We start from the raw sequence: 16,512 nt of genomic DNA on the forward strand, positions 1-16,512 counted from the left end.
GAATTTGTCTCCACATTATCAGGAGCCGGGGTCAGAGGCAAGGACTGACATGATCTCTGATCTCTTAATGCATTACCTTGTGTCGGTCTAACAATGGACATTTTCCTGATCTTATATAATGACAACCACGTCAGTGTCCGTACTCCTCCTTATATGGCTACATGTAATTACAGCAATCATTTGATTGGTTAAAATGTGTAGGATTGGATAGATCCTAACACAAAAAGTGGGCCTAGCTGATTTGCTATTGAGGCTATCTATTGAGGCGTTTTTCTAGGCTGAAAATAAAGCATCCCATTCCCAGGGATTCTGAGCTCAGGGCTCCTCAGCCAGCTAGCTGCCTCCTCCTGATTGGCTGGCTCAGTGATGTGATGGTGAGAGCGCTTCCATCTCATCCTCTGTCTAGTGGGTGTTATGCAACCTTGTGGGTCACAACATTGGCAGCCTACATCTCTCTCTGCCTCGCTTCCCACTCACATATGTGAACTCACGCATACGCCTCCACTCCACTCCACCCATACACTCATGTTCACATTCGGGCTCACATACATAGGCAAGCAGAGATAATCGATAAACGCAAAGGCACACATACACATGATCAAAAGCATGTAGAAGCAATAACGTCATGACTTATACAACAATGAGTTAATGCACATAGAAATACATGGCCACTCTTAACTCAGAAGCAGCATAGAGAACATTTGTTATAATTACAGTACACATACTGTATAATAACATTTGTTATAATTACAGTACACATACTGTATAACAACATTTGTTATAATTTAAAATGTGTTCCACGTCATACAAGTCTCTTTATGAGACAAGGAAAGGTGGGTAGCATAGGCTTCATATATAGGTATCAAAGAGTATATACTATACATCCTATGACATCAATGTAGTACTGGTGCATGATCAAAAAGGGACTGTTGCCCCAAGGTCTGTCAGTACTCACCCGTGGCCAGAGGGGGCGATAAAGTACAGGCAGCAGTGAACTCTGTTGTCTGGCATCAGTCGTCGGTTCACCCTGGACTCCGCATTCAGGAAGTCCTCACACTTACTGTCAATGAAGTTAATGACAGGCTGCCAGCTGAGAGGGGGATGATGAAAGGGACAGAGGAGGGAGAGGGAGAGAGAGAGAGAGAGAGAGAGAGAGAGAGAGAGAGAGAGAGAGAGAGAGAGAGAGAGAGAGAGAGAGAGAGAGAGAGAGAGAGAGAGAGAGAGAGAGAGAGAGAGAGAGAGAGAGAGAGAGAGAGAGAGAGAGAGAGAGAGAGAGAGAGAGAGAGAGAAAGAAAGAAAGAAAGAAAGAAAGAAAGAAAGAAAGAAAGAAAGAAAGAAAGAAAGAAAGAAAGAAAGAAAGAGAAAGAAAGAAAGAAGAAAATGTTGTTTACTCTATGTAGAAATGTTACTCTACATGTAGGCTCTCATTGAGGCAGAGAGAATATCGTATGTAACTCCTACACAACATACAAACTACACCATATCATTCATACATGCTCAAATTCACTCACAATACTCACTACTACTCACCAGTTACTATTATCCACTGCATCTCCAAACCCTGGTGTATCAACGATGGTGAGAGTGAGCTGCACACCCCCTTCCTTCACCAGAACCTTGGACTGCTCCACCTGCAAAACAGCAACACAGTGGCTCTAAAACATAACTCCATACCTCCCATTGTATCCCTCAGCTCCCCCATACACTATGGATCATCTATAGCTTAATCATGTTAGTCCTGGATCAGAATGGCAGCTGTGACACAGTGATATGGTGCTGGTAGATTTTTCACGGTTTAGGAGACAAATGCATCATTCCCTTCCTGCTGCGGTCTGTTTCAGCTACTCTCTGTTCGGCTGCTGCATACTTTCACAAGGGTAGTTATTTTGGGTTGACCTCTTTCAGTCTCTCTAAACACTCAAAAACACATTCTTTGCCTTCGCAAATCACTTTAGTTTATATACACATTCTTTTCTAGCAGGGCATATATCAAGCACTCAAAATACTTTTGTAAGCGTGTGTGTGTGTGTGTGTCTGCATATCTGCTTTTAAATCCATTTCAGTGAAAGAGAAACAGAGGAACAAAACTCCCCAAAATGTGCACCCATCAATTGAGTGAAATCTGAGTAGACAGAATGTGACCATTTGACAGACATAAGAGATTGTTCTGGAATATAAATACTCTTCCCCGTCTCTCCCCCTCAGCCCACGGCAACCGCAGCAGACAGCCGCACACAGCTCACTGGGCCCAAGTCTACCCCTCTACATTTACACTGTGGCTTTGGCCTACCCCAACAGCTCCATTTCTAAACATTGGACACACTCTTCAATGGAGGATCAAACACATCAGCAGGAACCACGGGGACCCCAGAAACACAACCAGGAATCTCAGGCCTCAACAAATCTGCAAAACAGCTTACTTCGGTCTACATTCAAAATGAAGTCACACATTTGCTCACGAACGAGCTCATTTCTTGAAACAGCTTTGGATGAGTGTGGTTCTAATTCAGGAGATTATGACTCACCATGGTTACTAACTCCCACATCAGTGCTCTCAGTGTGATGGAGATAAAACCCAAATATAGCAGCCAAGCACCGCCCTGGTGTGTGTATGTATGTGTGTGTGTGTGTGTGTGTGTGTGTGTTTGTGTGCCTTTGCATATACATCACATAGACAGGAGGTTATTACAGTAAGCTGAGGCCCAGGATGCCTCAGAGATGGGAGTCTTGTGTTTGGTGGGAAAGTCACCACTGGGTGTTGTTTCATGGGAACATTCCTAACCTCCTACTGACCCCTTCAGGCCCCAAGAGGAACCAGAGGCCCTGAGTCCAAATTCCCCCCTTCTCCTCCCCCTCCTTGTCCCCATCCTAAACAGAGGCCACACAAACCTCTCCAAACACCCTTAACTAGCCCCCCCGGTCCTCCAGATGGAGCCTCTTCATCTGTCCCTCTTCTGTTTATCAAGGCCATATAAGGACAATGTACTGTGGGCTCTATCATTGGCTGCTGGTGCTCTGGGTGTGTTACCTCTGGCCTGGCCACTGTGACCATCCAGTGGTTATTGGGTTTGTTTGCATAGGCCTGATTGCTGTGTGCTCTTTGGCCTTTGCTTGTGTTGAACTTCCACATGTGGAGGAGGGGGTGTGGGTGTGTTGGGGGGGGTGTAGGCTACCTGCACAGTCTTCTTGATCCGTAGGGATGGGCCAGGGTAATCCTTGGAGTACAGGTCAGTCAGGAAGAGGGAGTTGATGAGCGTGGATTTCCCTAATCCAGACTCACCTATGGGAGGAGATGCACGATCTGACGTCAGTTACATCATTGTCACAATGATGGGATTCAGCATATAGCTTCCATCTGGCTGTGCAGTATGCATACACCTAAACAACTCATACACACACACACACACACACACACACACACACACACACACACCCTGCAGTGGCATAGTCACAGACAAGGGTATGAAGGTAATTTCTGTCCCAGAGAATTGCAGCACAGGAAATAAAGCTGATTCATTGTCTCATTGGGAAAGGTCAAAAGCGTATCTGCCAGAGAGTAAGCATTAAGTCAGAGGGAATAAAACATTTCCTCTCTCCCCTTCTCTTTCTCACTAATCGTTCTTACCCTCTCTTCCCACCCTGACATTAGAATCATTCAGCATGTTGTTGGTTTGATTATATGATCTATTAGTTTACAGATGATAATACACACACACACACACACACACACACACACACACACACACACACGTTACTGTGATTAATGAGTGAGCATCTGGCATATTCAGAGCTGTGCTTGGGAGTGACTGCTCTAGTGCTGTGGGGAGGATAAAGGGCAGGTTGCCTGGTATGCTCCAGCAGGACCACCACACCAGCAGCAGAGCAACAGCAGCACTACCACCACTGTCCCAGCAGGGGGCGCCCCACCGCCTCCCTTTCCACCATAACCACATCAACCCCCAGCTAGCTAATACTCATTTACAGTACCAGTCAAAAGTTTGGACACAACTACTCATTCAAGGGTTTTTCTTTATTTTTACTATTTTCTACATTGTAGAATAATAGTGACGACATCAAAACTATGAAATAACACATGGAATCATGTAGTAACCAAAAAAGTGTTAAACAAATCAAAATATATTTTATATTTGAGATTGTTCAAAGTAGCCACCCTTTGCCTTGATGACAGCTTTGCACACTCTTGTCATTCTCTCAACCAGCTTCATGAGGAATGCTTTTCCAACAGTCTTGAAGGAGTTCCCACATATGCTGTGTACTTGTTGGCTGCTTTTCCTTCACTCTGCGGTCCAACTCATCCCAAACCATCTCAATTGGGTTGAGGTCGGGTGATTGTAGAGGCCAGGTCATCTGATGCAGTACTCCATCACTCTCCTTGGTCAAATAGCCCTTACACAGCCTGGAGGTGTGTTTTGTGTCATTGTCCTGTTGAAAAACAAATTATAGTCCCACTAAGCGCAAACCAGATGGGATGGCGTATCGCTGCAGAATGCTGTGGTAGCCATGCTGGTTAAGTGTGCCTTGAATTCTAAATAAATCACTGACAGTGTCACCATCAAAGCATCCCCACACCATCACACCTCCTCCTCCATGCTTCACGGTGGGAACCACACATGCGGAGATCATCCGTTCACCTACTCTGCGTTTCACAAAGACACGGCGGTTGGAACCAAAAATCTCAAATTTGGACTCATCAGACCAAAGGACAGATTTCCACCGGTCTTATGTCCATTGCTCGTGTTTCTTGGCCCAAGCAAGTCTCTTCTTATTATTGGTGTCCTTTAGTAGTGGTTTCTTTGCAGCAATTCGACCATGAAGGCCTGATTCACGCAGTCTCCTCTGAACAGTTGATGTTGAGATATGTCTGTTACTTGAACTCTGTGAAGCATTTATTTGGGCTGCAATCTGAGGTGCTGTTAACTCTAATGAACTTACTCTTTTCGCAGCAGAGGTAACTCTGGGTCTTCCTGGGTGGCTGTTTGTTTAACACCTTTTTGGTTACTACATGATTCCATATGTGTTATTTCATAGTTTTGATGTCTTCACTATTATTCTACAATGTAGAAAATAGTAAAAAAAAAAAAAAAACTTGAATGAGTAGGTGTGTCCAAACCTTTTACTGGTACTGTATGTCGAGTTTCCATCTGAGATTTACCCCAGTATTTTACCCAAAAGGCTCATACTTTTCTGTTTCCACGTACGCGGGACGGCACCCGTGTCTCACTGGGCCATGGCTCCGGCTGACCTGCTTTAACTTGGGGCCAATACCAGGCCACTGGTACTTTTCAGCTGACATTTACATAACAATGATTAACTATGAACTTTAACACCTCACAAAGCAACTGTCTTGATGATGCAGAGGTTGTTGATTCTGCTCGCCCCAAGTCTTTAGTGTCACACTCCTGATGGAAACACAAATTGCCTTATAATGACAGACTGACTGTTGATTAGTGAGGTTGTATGTGTTCCGCTCTGCATACAATACAGCAATACAACCAAATATTTTGCCACTACAAATTATGATGACTCTGTGGAGTCCCTGATAATTGTCAGGTTGTCCTGGCCAGTTGTGAAATCCTCAGATTCCAGACAGTGTGTCTCTTAACCTTCACTCCTCACACAAACCCTCTCTTTGAGGTATAGACTCTGGGCAGTTCCTCCATACCAAGACGACTGCTCAGCTCACCGCTGGCTGACTAACAGCACTAGGTCACAGGTTCCCCCTGCCCCCTTCAAACACACTGTTTAACCAGGAGATACCAGACATACCAAACCCACCCACTGTCTGCTGGGTAAATGTACACCTGTCAGCACCCAGGCCTGTGCTGGAGGAGGTCACCCAAACCAGGAGGGGGGTGGGAGGTTAGAGGGGCACCCAGGCATCTCCTACGCTTCTATGGGGGAATAGGTGGAGGGCAACAGAGGGTCAGGGGCGTGTAGCTAAAACAGAGCAGACAGAGTGCCTGCAAATGACATACTCTGGAGCCTGATAGCAGTTACGAAGGCATTTTAATGGAAGCCAGTCACACACATCATCTTCCCTCCCCTCTCTGTGGCCACGAAATCTGGCACTGGGGATCTCCTGTTTCTCTCTGCCTCTCATGCATGTAAAATTGATCTACAAGTCCCAGATAGAGAGAGGCCCTGTTCTGAGTCTGGGTCCTGGGATACTAATCTGCGTTTTGGGTTGAACTAGACACTGGGGATGACAGAATTAGGATCGGAGTTCACTTGATTAGAAAAAACACAGGACACTTTAAATAACTATCTTGCAAAAATGCAATATGAACTCTATTGTAATCCTGGTATAGAAATGCAGCAAGCAGCTGAACAGCTTTTAGCTCAAGTCACTAGCCTAGAGCCTCCTAGTCCTTTGTTAATTTGAGGGTGAGTGTGACTGCTGATGTTGGCTAGAAAAACAAATGAAGGGAAATGAATAACTAAACACTGACACATGGACGAGAAAGAACATCAATCACAACGTGATAACTGTCCATTTATCTATTATCCTTTATAGGCCCATTATTACCACAAAGAACCAGAACCAGTCACCTTACCTACCATCTAAAACCCAACCCCCAGCTCATCTTCCCTCCATCCCCCTCCTGCTGCGGTCCTGGATCAATTACACCCCCTGGCCCCTCTCCCCCTCTCTCTCCCCTCTCTCACCAAACACTCCACCTCAGCTGCACAAAGAGCCACAACAGCCCAGCCAGAACACAGGGCACTAACCAAACACCATAGAGCTGCTCCAAAGAGGATGCAAGCCAAATTACAGCTAATGTTCATGGTAACTCATCATGGTCAAAATCACAGGACAGCAACAGTCGACATACCACATACAGTTAGTTGTGACAGTGGCTGTTCTGTGGTCCAAACTAGCGGACAGTTTCGCCAATGATAGTCTCTCTACAGTAGTTACCCCACCCCCAGGGGGCAAGTCCAACCCAATTAGCCTTCCTCTCAGTTTTAATTAAATATTGGTCCGCATGATCTCTGGAAACGCACCCTCCATAAATAGACCCTGTCCCTGACGACCCAGAGCTGCATGGATGGATGGCTGGCTGGCTGACCCCCCTCTTCCTTCCCCTCTTTCATAACGGGAACATAACTGAGCAGTGTGGGGGGGACAGAGAGGGAGAGAACAAGAGGCAGGTGAAGAGAAAAAACAGACAGGGAGGGAACGGAAGTACAGTAACTGCGGTTAGAGAGCGAGACAGGTTGACAGGGCTATGGGGACAGACATACAGATGGACACACAGGACACGTTTTCCAGGAGATTCTTAACATTCCTGGCTTTTATCTCTCCTCTCTCTTCCTGTCAACATACTAATGCCCAACCAAAAATGACCCTTGGGGCAGCAGCTGGCCCCAGACATCCTGACAGGACTCTTTTGCACTCCCCTGCTTAGCCCAGCCAGACCAGACCCCTCGCTCCTCTCATCACCTTGCCCCGCATAAAGGGGCTCCTGGTGCTTCTGGTCTGTACGCCTGTAGCTCTTTTCCACTGACAAACACAGAGCTCTCCTCCCCTAACTAACAGACATGTGGGCCTGAATCACAGAGTGTGAAATGAGACATCTGGTCCACATGCACTAATGTCTATATGAGGAGAGGAGAGGGGGAAGGAAGGGGAGAGAAAGAGAGGGGGGGAAGGGAGGAGGGAGGAAATGTGAGAAGGGATGTTTAAGTGGGACAGATAAGCTCAATCATTCAGGAGAGATGGGATGGCTGCAGTAGGGTCAAAGGCCATCTGATAAAGACCTGCAACTCACACACAAACACACCTCAACTACTATATAGCGGAAGATAAAGAGGATGATGTACCAGAAAGACTATGCTATAAGGCAGTTTATATGAGATACTCTGGTAGGCTTACAGATGGACTGGCTACTCGATTGACTACACAGACCAGATCTTATAATAGACAACGTGAGCCAGTTTCCCAAGATTTTTGTGAGAGAGTAATCTATAAAAGATTCACTTTGAACCCCTGAGTCTAAACAGAAACTGACAGAATCAGCACGAGTGAGGTCATTCAGGACATGTGCACACAGCTCCCCCCCACACACACAGTCACTCACACCCTGAAGCAGTCCAAAATGATCTCACACAAAGACACACACAAAGATGCTACTGCTGTGTCTCATGCACAAGGGCCATAATTAGTCATTGTGAAATACATCTTATTTTCTTAGTGGCTCATCTTGCTGCAATGTGATGACATTTCCTTCACCTGGAAAATCTGTGTCTGAAAACATCCTTTCTTTTTGTGGTTCTATGCTTCTAAGGTAATGCTGTCTTTTTAGTCAGTGAACAAGAGTTAGTAGATGACAGTAAGAAGACGAACTAGAGGAAACTAATAGGTGAAAATAGACTGGCATAGAATAGGGCAGGGATCATCAACTAGATTCAGCCACCGGCCGATTCTTTCTTGAGCGGAAGGTTGGGGGGCCGGAACATAATTACAAATAATTTGTAGACTACAAATTGACCGCAAGAAGCCCAAACAGACATAATATTTGACTAAAACAGAATAAATTCAAACCTTTTTTACATACGATCACGTGTCTCTCTATTATGCGTGGGAATACTTGAGAACAGATTCCCAAAACTAAAATGACTTGGAGCTGATTTCTTGGTGTTTTACAGTATTTTATGTCCAACAATAAAACAAAAATGTGCTCAGAAAACTTGAGGGGCCAAAGAAAAACAACCGCTGTCCACCAGTTGGGAAACCCTGGAATAGGGGATGGGATAGTGGTAGGGGAGTTTGAATGGGTAGTAGGTAGGGCTGCACGATATGGGTGGCAAATGTAATTGCGATTTTTTTAACCAAATATTGCGATCGCGATTTGACTTGCAAAACTGAGTGTACAAAACATTAGGAACCTGCTCTTTCCATGACATAGACTGAACAGGTGAATCCAGGTGAAAGCTATGATCCGTTATTGATGTCACCTGTTAAATCCACTTCAATTAGTGTAGATGAAGGGGAGGAGACAGGTATAAGAATGATTTTCAAGCCTTGAGACAATTGAGACATGGATTGTGTATGTGTGCCATTCAAAGGGTGAATGGGCAAGACAAAATATTTAAGTGCCTTTGAACAGGGTATGGTAGAAGGTGCTAGATGCCCCAGTTTGAATGTGTCAAGTACTGCAACGCTGCTGGGTGTTTCAAGCTCAACAGTTTCCTGTATCAAGAATGGTTCACTACCCGAAGGACATCCAGCCAACTTGAGACAACTGTGGGAAGCATTGGAATCAACATGGGCCAGCATCCCTGTGGAACACTTTCGACACACTGTAGAGTCCATGCCTCGACGAATTGAGGCTGTTCTGAGGACAAAAGGGGGTGCAACTCAATTTTAGGAAGGTATTCCTAATGTTTTGTACACTCAGTGTAGATCAAAACACTTGGGTGAACTGTTGGAATCATAGAAATAGAATGATAAGAAGCAAAGTGGAAAGCATTTGACCTAACAGAACAACATGCAAACTTATAGTGAATCTAACAGAAGAGGAGGAACTGCGCTGCTTGAGTGACAGGGGTGGGGCTTGGTGTGTGTGGGAAGGAGCTGCAACAGGAGAGGAGAGCGACGACAAACGGAGTAAACTATAAAAAGTGATGTTACACGTGGCTGAGTGGCATTTCAAAATATTGCATGCAATATGGATCTCTTGCGATATGGATATTGCACATGTCAATATTACGATTTCGATGTGAATTAGATTAATTGTGCAGCCCTAGTAGTAGGGGAGATGTGGGCCAAGCCTTCAGCCTCAGTAAACACTGAGTGAATCTGAGACAACTGAGAAAACTACAGATAATCCCCCTGCCAGGTCAGCAGGAAAGACAGTCAGAGCTAAGCCTGTCAGACCATCTTATCAGAACTCACACACACATTCACACAACCTGGAGACATGCAGGCAGGGAGGCAGACATAGACAGCATGGCTGACTGGAGAGACGAGAACAGAGACTGGGATCTACTACTGGCACTGGCTGTGAGTAAAGAGAAGCTCAAGCTCCAAGTGTTGTAAATTCTTAAGTCTTGTGAGGTGAATTGTAATAGCAGTCTGTTTAGCCTCTACTTTGTTCGTATAGTATATCATGGATTTGGATGACCTGCTTTGTAGAGCAGCCCGGATCTCTCCAATCTTTCCCAAGTTCGGTACAGAAATTCTGCCAGCTGGCCAAAAAGCCAGGAAACAGGTTTTTTCCAAAGCAGAATTTTGGAGGGAAAACATTGTCCCAAGCCAAAGTCCTGTGTGTGACACTCTGGCTCCATGGACTTTATTATTGAGCCAGGGTTGTTCATTTTCCTTGTTTGGGTGTATTTCTATGTTGGGTATTCTGGTTGTTTCATTTCTATGTGTGGTGATTGTTCGTGATTATTCAGGTGACTCCCAATCGGAGGTAACGAGTGACAGCTGTCGGCTCGTTATCTCTGATTGGGAGCCATATTTATACTGTGTGTTTTCTCGTGGGTATTGTGGGTTTTTGTTCTTTATTCAGTCGGTGTAACTGAGGACGTCACGGATCGTGTTTTGTTTTGTCGTGTGTTTCAAGATTAAAATCATCATGTTCACTCCCAACGCTGCGCTTTGGTCATACTTCATTGGCGATCGTGACAGAAAAACCCACCACAACGAGACCAAGCAGCAGTTGGATAACGGGTGGTGGAGCCAGAAGAGCGAAGGTTGGGAGAGGACTATGGAGGCCTGGTCCACCGAGAGGAGAGACCCCCAGAAAATTTTTAGGGGGGGGCTCACGACGTCGGGGCAGAAGGTGTACGGCCCGGAGGAGTGCAAGAGGTTGGCAGATATGGCCGCCAGTTTAAGGGGGGCCACTGGTTACGAAGGGGATGGAAAGTGTGGAGGCACGGCGAGAGGTACTGGGGGGGTGTTTCCAGTCCGGTCCGGCCCGTTCCTGATCCCCGTGTAGGGCCAGGGGTGTGTGTCCCCAGTGCGGTTCTGTCTGTCCCTGCTCAACGCACCAAGCCTACGGGGTGCGTCGCCAGCCCAGCTCGGCCTGTTCCTGCGCCCCGCACCAAGTCTGTGGTGCGTTTCGCCAGCCCAGCCCGGCCTGTCCCTGCTCAACGCACCGAGCCTACGGGGTGCGTCGTCAGCCCTGTCCAGCCAGAGCCGTCCGCCAGACAGGATCAGCCAGAGCCTTCCGCCAGACAGGATCAGCCAGAGCCTTCCGCCAGACAGGATCAGCCAGAGCCTTCCGCCAGACAGGATCAGCCAGAGCCTTCCGCCAGACAGGATCAGCCAGAGCCTTCCGCCAGACAGGATCAGCCAGAGCCTTCCGCCAGACAGGATCAGCCAGAGCCTTCTGCCAGACAGGATCAGCCAGAGCCTTCTGCCAGACAGGATCAGCCAGAGCCTTCCGCCAGCCAGGATCCGCCAGAGCCGTCCAGCCAGGATCCGCCTGAGCCAGCCAGCCAGGATCCGCCAGCTAGTCAGGTACTGTCCCTTAGCCCGGTGCTGCCCCTTAGTCCGGTGCTGCCCCTTAGTCCGGTGCTGCCCCTTAGCCCGGTGCTGCCCCTTAGCCCGGTGCTGCCTCTAAGTCCGGTGCTGCCCCTTAGTCCGGTGCCGCCCCTTAATCCAGGTGGGTTTAGTTGGGGGGTGGTCATGTGGAGGGGGCTACGGAAGCGGATAGTGACTAAGGTGGGGTGGGGACCACGACCTGGACCAGAACCGCCACCATGGACAGACGCCCACCCAGACCCTCCCCTAGACTGTATGCTGGTGCGCCCGGAGTGCGCACCTTTAGGGGGGGGTACTGTGACACTCTGGCTCCATGGACTTTATTATTGAGCCAGGGTTGTTCATTTTCCTTGTTTGGGTGTATTTCTATGTTGGGTATTCTGGTTGTTTCATTTCTATGTGTGGTGATTGTTCGTGATTATTCAGGTGACTCCCAATCGGAGGTAACGAGTGACAGCTGTCGGCTCGTTATCTCTGATTGGGAGCCATATTTATACTGTGTGTTTTCTCGTGGGTATTGTGGGTTTTTGTTCTTTATTCAGTCGGTGTAACTGAGGACGTCACGGATCGTGTTTTGTTTTGTCGTGTGTTTCAAGATTAAAATCATCATGTTCACTCCCAACGCTGCGCTTTGGTCATACTTCATTGGCGATCGTGACACTGTGGCGTCAGTCTCACAGAGTGACATCGGAACAGTGGAGACACTTCCAAGTGACCGGGCTCTAACAGGCGAGCGGATTCGCTTTCAGTCAAGACCCAAAATGAGCCCCAGCCTGTCAAAACAGTGAACCCAGCTGGCTTCCATTACAGCCAATCTTCTCATGGCTACAGCTACAGCTCACTCTACTGGCCCTGAGCCTGGGAGTGCGTTCTCTAACACTCTCTAGCACTCTCACAGAGAGAGGGTGCATGTCTGTCTGAGAGCTGGAATGGATAAGATTGCTTTTTTATGAGTGTCTGGTAGAGTTTCACAATAGTTGTGTCTTAAAGTGTAAAAGTTATAATGTGAAAATTATACTGTGTGAGTGTGTGTCTGTGTGAGTGTCTCATCTTTGTGTTCGAGACACTGTTGTGTTTGTTCTCTCTTCCATGCTTCATATTTGTTATGTGTAAAGTTTGGCTCAGCTGGGGTATGCAGTGGTTGGAGATAAAAAGAAAGAAAGAAAGGCCCATATGTAACAAGGCTGAAATCCTGTTGACAATTCTGCCACTCTCCCTCTGGCACATGCAGCCCTTTCACAGTGTTACTTTACCAAACAGGAAACCCAAACCAGAGGGAGATATACTGTATGTGGGACATGTCATGCTGGTTGGCTGAGAGAGAGAGAGAGAGAGAGAGAGAGAGAGAGAGAGAGAGAGAGAGAGAGAGAGAGAGAGAGAGAGAGAGAGAGAGAGAGAGAGAGAGAGAGAGAGAGAGAGAGAGAGAGAGAGAGAGAGAGAGAGAGAGAGAGAGAGAGAGAGAGAGAGAGAGAGAGAGAGAGAGAGAGAGAGAGAGAGAGAGAGAGAGAGAGAGAGAGAGAGAGAGAGAGAGAGAGAGAGAGAGAGAGAGAGAGAGAGAGAGAGAGAGAGAGAGAGAGAGAGAGAGAGAGAGAGAGAGAGAGAGAGAGAGAGAGAGAGAGAGAGAGAGAGAGAGAGAGAGAGAGAGAGAGAGAGAGAGAGAGAGAGAGAGAGAGAGAGAGAGAGAGAGAGAGAGAGAGAGAGAGAGAGAGAGAGAGAGAGAGAGAGAGAGAGAGAGAGAGAGAGAGAGAGAGAGAGAGAGAGAGAGAGAGAGAGAGAGAGAGAGAGAGAGAGAGAGAGAGAGAGAGAGAGAGAGAGAGCCCTTACATCAGAGAAGTATGATCAATACTGTATTTCCTCACATCAATTGCCTCATGCAGAGTGACAATTCAATAAACACGTGATTGTGGTCTGTGAATGTGTGTGTGCGTGTGTGCATGTATAACCAACCAGCTCTCACAGTCTCACTGAAGAATCAGACATTTGTCCATAAACGTCACATTTCTAAGGTTAAGTTTAGGCAGGTTAAGTTGAAGTTATATACATAAAAAACAAGTGCCTAGCACTGGGATAGAACAAGCAACCCTCAGAGCCGTCTGCAAAGCCCTAGCAAAACCCAAGCCTACTTGATGGTAATAGCGCTCACCGTTGCCCCTAGTGGCCGGTCTTGAAGTAATCTCCTGAAATCCTGCTTACCTGGACGGACGTCTAATTTTGCAGTGTAATTTCGCAGTGGATCTTGAGCGACCTGGCTGGTATAACCCATCACTCCTCCACTCTCACCCCATCTAATCTCCTTAGCCACCAGATTCCATTCCAAATTCATTGGAATTCTGTGGTTCACTAATTCTGAAATACTCCACCAGTTTACCAATTCACATATCTAGAGTTTAAAAAGTAATTAACAAATTCACTGAAATTTCCAATGACATTTTTACTACAATTCCATGCAGAGACATAGGAAAAACACATCGATCCACACAATGCATTCAAACCAAATATGGAACTTCAAATGACATGCTTCATGTTCCTGTTTCACAGACAGATAAACTCACAAGCAGACACATATAGATAGACACACACATAAAAAGAGAAGCAGACATAAAGTGACTCACCAACAACCATTAGTGTGAACTCAAAGCCCCTCTTCACTGACTTCCTGTACACCTGGTTGGGGAGGTTGGCAAACCCCACATACCCCTCCAGATTCCTCTGCTGGAAGAAAACACACACAGAGTTACTCTGGAATCTCCTGGGGTGAGAAAAGTACTTCTTTGTACACACACAGACACACACACACACACACACACACACACACACACACAGAGCTGGTTTTAGAGGCCATGATTAGCATTTATCTGGCCTGGAGTGACAAAGCACCTTTGAAAGAGTGGGGTAAAACGGGAACAGGGTTATGGGTGTGAGGTGAGTAAAATTACAAAAATAGGTACAAAAGGAGAGGAAAGGGGTAAGGTAGTTTAACTGATCATCCTGTGTTTATTTACGAGTCGTATCATATCCATCATATCCATCATCTGAGAGACGTCGTCATGGAGACAGTGGATCTCACACCAGATGACAGCCAACGCGTTCCCAAGTTGTGTGTTCTCCTTCTCTTGAGTACCGTATTTCTCCATTCCTCCCTCCGCCTGCTCTAATCTCATCCTCTCTCTCACCCAGCGCGTTGTCATGCACGCTACACAAGGCAAACACAATTGATCACTGCTCGCCCCTGTTCACAGGACCTCTCATGCGTGTCCCAATGGACAACTCAGGGGTAGAAAGGGAGAGGAGCCACACTAGTCACTCCCACACAGCAGCCCAGTGGGACACTGTCTACCACCCTAAAAACATGTGTCCTCTCACTCCTATAGTGACGAGGAGAGTCAGGAGACACACAATAGGGCTGTTAAGGGAGCAAACACATTATTGTGGTATGTCTGAGGTGTCTGAGTACAGGTAATTGCCCTAAATGCTTCCATTTGAGGAAAGGAGTTAATGGAGTATTAACCCAAAAAGCTCTACGACAAGCTGTGTTGTGTGTGTGCTGATCTTCCCTTAATCCTTGTGTGTATCATATTCCACATCTCACCCGCCATTAACCCTACACAGATCAGAGGCTGGTAGATTTGAGTGTATTTAGGCCTAAACCCTGATTGGATATGTAATAACAACTGTGTTATTGTTATAGGCTATGTGATAACAAATGTGTTATTACACATGCAATGACAAATCAAGTCCTAAGACCCCACACTGTTTTTGACAACACTGGACAACAAGACCAAGGGGCAGATGAGAAACCTTCCTCACCAGCCCCTTCTGTATCTGAACAGATTCAGTGTAACAGCGCAATCACTGTGCTAGAAAAAAATAAAACAGGTCAATGGAGACAATCAGGGCACATCATGTCAAAGAGAAGTGGCTTATAAAACCAGATAATCCATAGTAGCAAGGACAAAAACACCTAGGCTATTTTGACCATCAAATAGGCCCTATAGCAAAGCCCATATCCACCTCTGCCTACCTCTAACATGATCCTTCAGGGAACATGTGCCATTCATGTAATCAGGTCTGTGCATCAGCATGTGACAGTGGTATAATCACCCACAGCCCCCTACATCTAACTGATGCGATCTGTATCGATTGTAGCAATCAAGAGTTTTTCAATTTACTCACTTACATCATTGGTGGAAAATAACAGGCCCAAGCAAAAGGTCACATACAGTGAGGAAAAAAAGTATTTGATCCCCTGCTGATTTTGTACATTTGCCCACTGACAAAGAAATGATCAGTCTATAATTTTAATGGTAGGTTTATTTGAACAGTGAGAGACAGAATAACAACAAAAAAATCCAGAAAAACGCATGTAAAAAATGTTATAAATTGATTTTCATTTTAATGAGGGAAATAAGTATTTGACCTCCTCTCAATCAGAAAGATTTCTGGCTCCCAGGTGTCTTTTATACAGGTAACGAGCTGAGATTAGGAGCACACTCTTAAAGGGAGTGCTCCTAATCTCAGCTTGTTACCTGTATAAAAGACACCTGTCCACAGAAGCAATCAATCAATCAGATTCCAAACTCTCCACCATGGCCAAGACCAAAGAGCTCTCCAAGGATGTCAGGGACAAGATTGTAGACCTACACAAGGCTGGAATGGGCTACAAGACCATCGCCAAGCAACTTGGTGAGAAGGTGACAACAGTTGGTGCGATTATTCGCAAATGGAAGAAACACAAAATAACTGTCAATCTTCCTCGGCCTGGGGCTCCATGCAAGATCTCACCTCGTGGAGTTGCAATGATCATGAGAACGGTGAGGAATCAGCCTAGAACTACACGGGAGGATCTTGTCAATGATCTCAAGGCAGCTGGGACCATAGACACCAAGAAAACAATTGGTAACACACTACGCTGTGAAGGACTGAAATCCTGCAGCGCCCGCAAGGTCCCCCTGCTCAAGAAAGCACATATACAGGCCCGTCTGAAGTTTGCCAATGAA

At 46.4% G+C, this 16,512-nt stretch overlaps 1 protein-coding gene across 7 annotated transcripts in view; it reads right to left on the reverse strand.

Annotated features, from left to right (window-relative positions):
• The window catches only part of LOC121531794 (septin-7), a 28,602-nt gene that overhangs the window by 9,950 nt on the left and 2,140 nt on the right, over window positions 1-16,512 (reverse strand). For 2 of the 7 annotated variants that reach the window (XM_041837253.2, XM_041837255.2), the window contains exons 2-5: window positions 14,128-14,224; window positions 3,174-3,280; window positions 1,531-1,631; window positions 956-1,090 (exon numbers count right to left, since the gene is read on the reverse strand). In XM_041837253.2, coding sequence (XP_041693187.1) covers window positions 956-1,090; window positions 1,531-1,631; window positions 3,174-3,280; window positions 14,128-14,224 — 440 coding nt within the window. Of the gene's footprint in view, window positions 1-955; window positions 1,091-1,530; window positions 1,632-3,173; window positions 3,281-14,127; window positions 14,228-14,517; window positions 14,747-16,512 lie in introns of those variants that run through there. The other 5 variants (XM_041837252.2, XM_041837254.2, XM_041837250.1 and 2 more) reach the window with 4 other exon arrangements.

Source organism: Coregonus clupeaformis, chromosome 19 (genome assembly GCF_020615455.1).
Source record: "Coregonus clupeaformis isolate EN_2021a chromosome 19, ASM2061545v1, whole genome shotgun sequence".
Taxonomy (NCBI): Eukaryota; Metazoa; Chordata; class Actinopteri; order Salmoniformes; family Salmonidae; genus Coregonus; species Coregonus clupeaformis.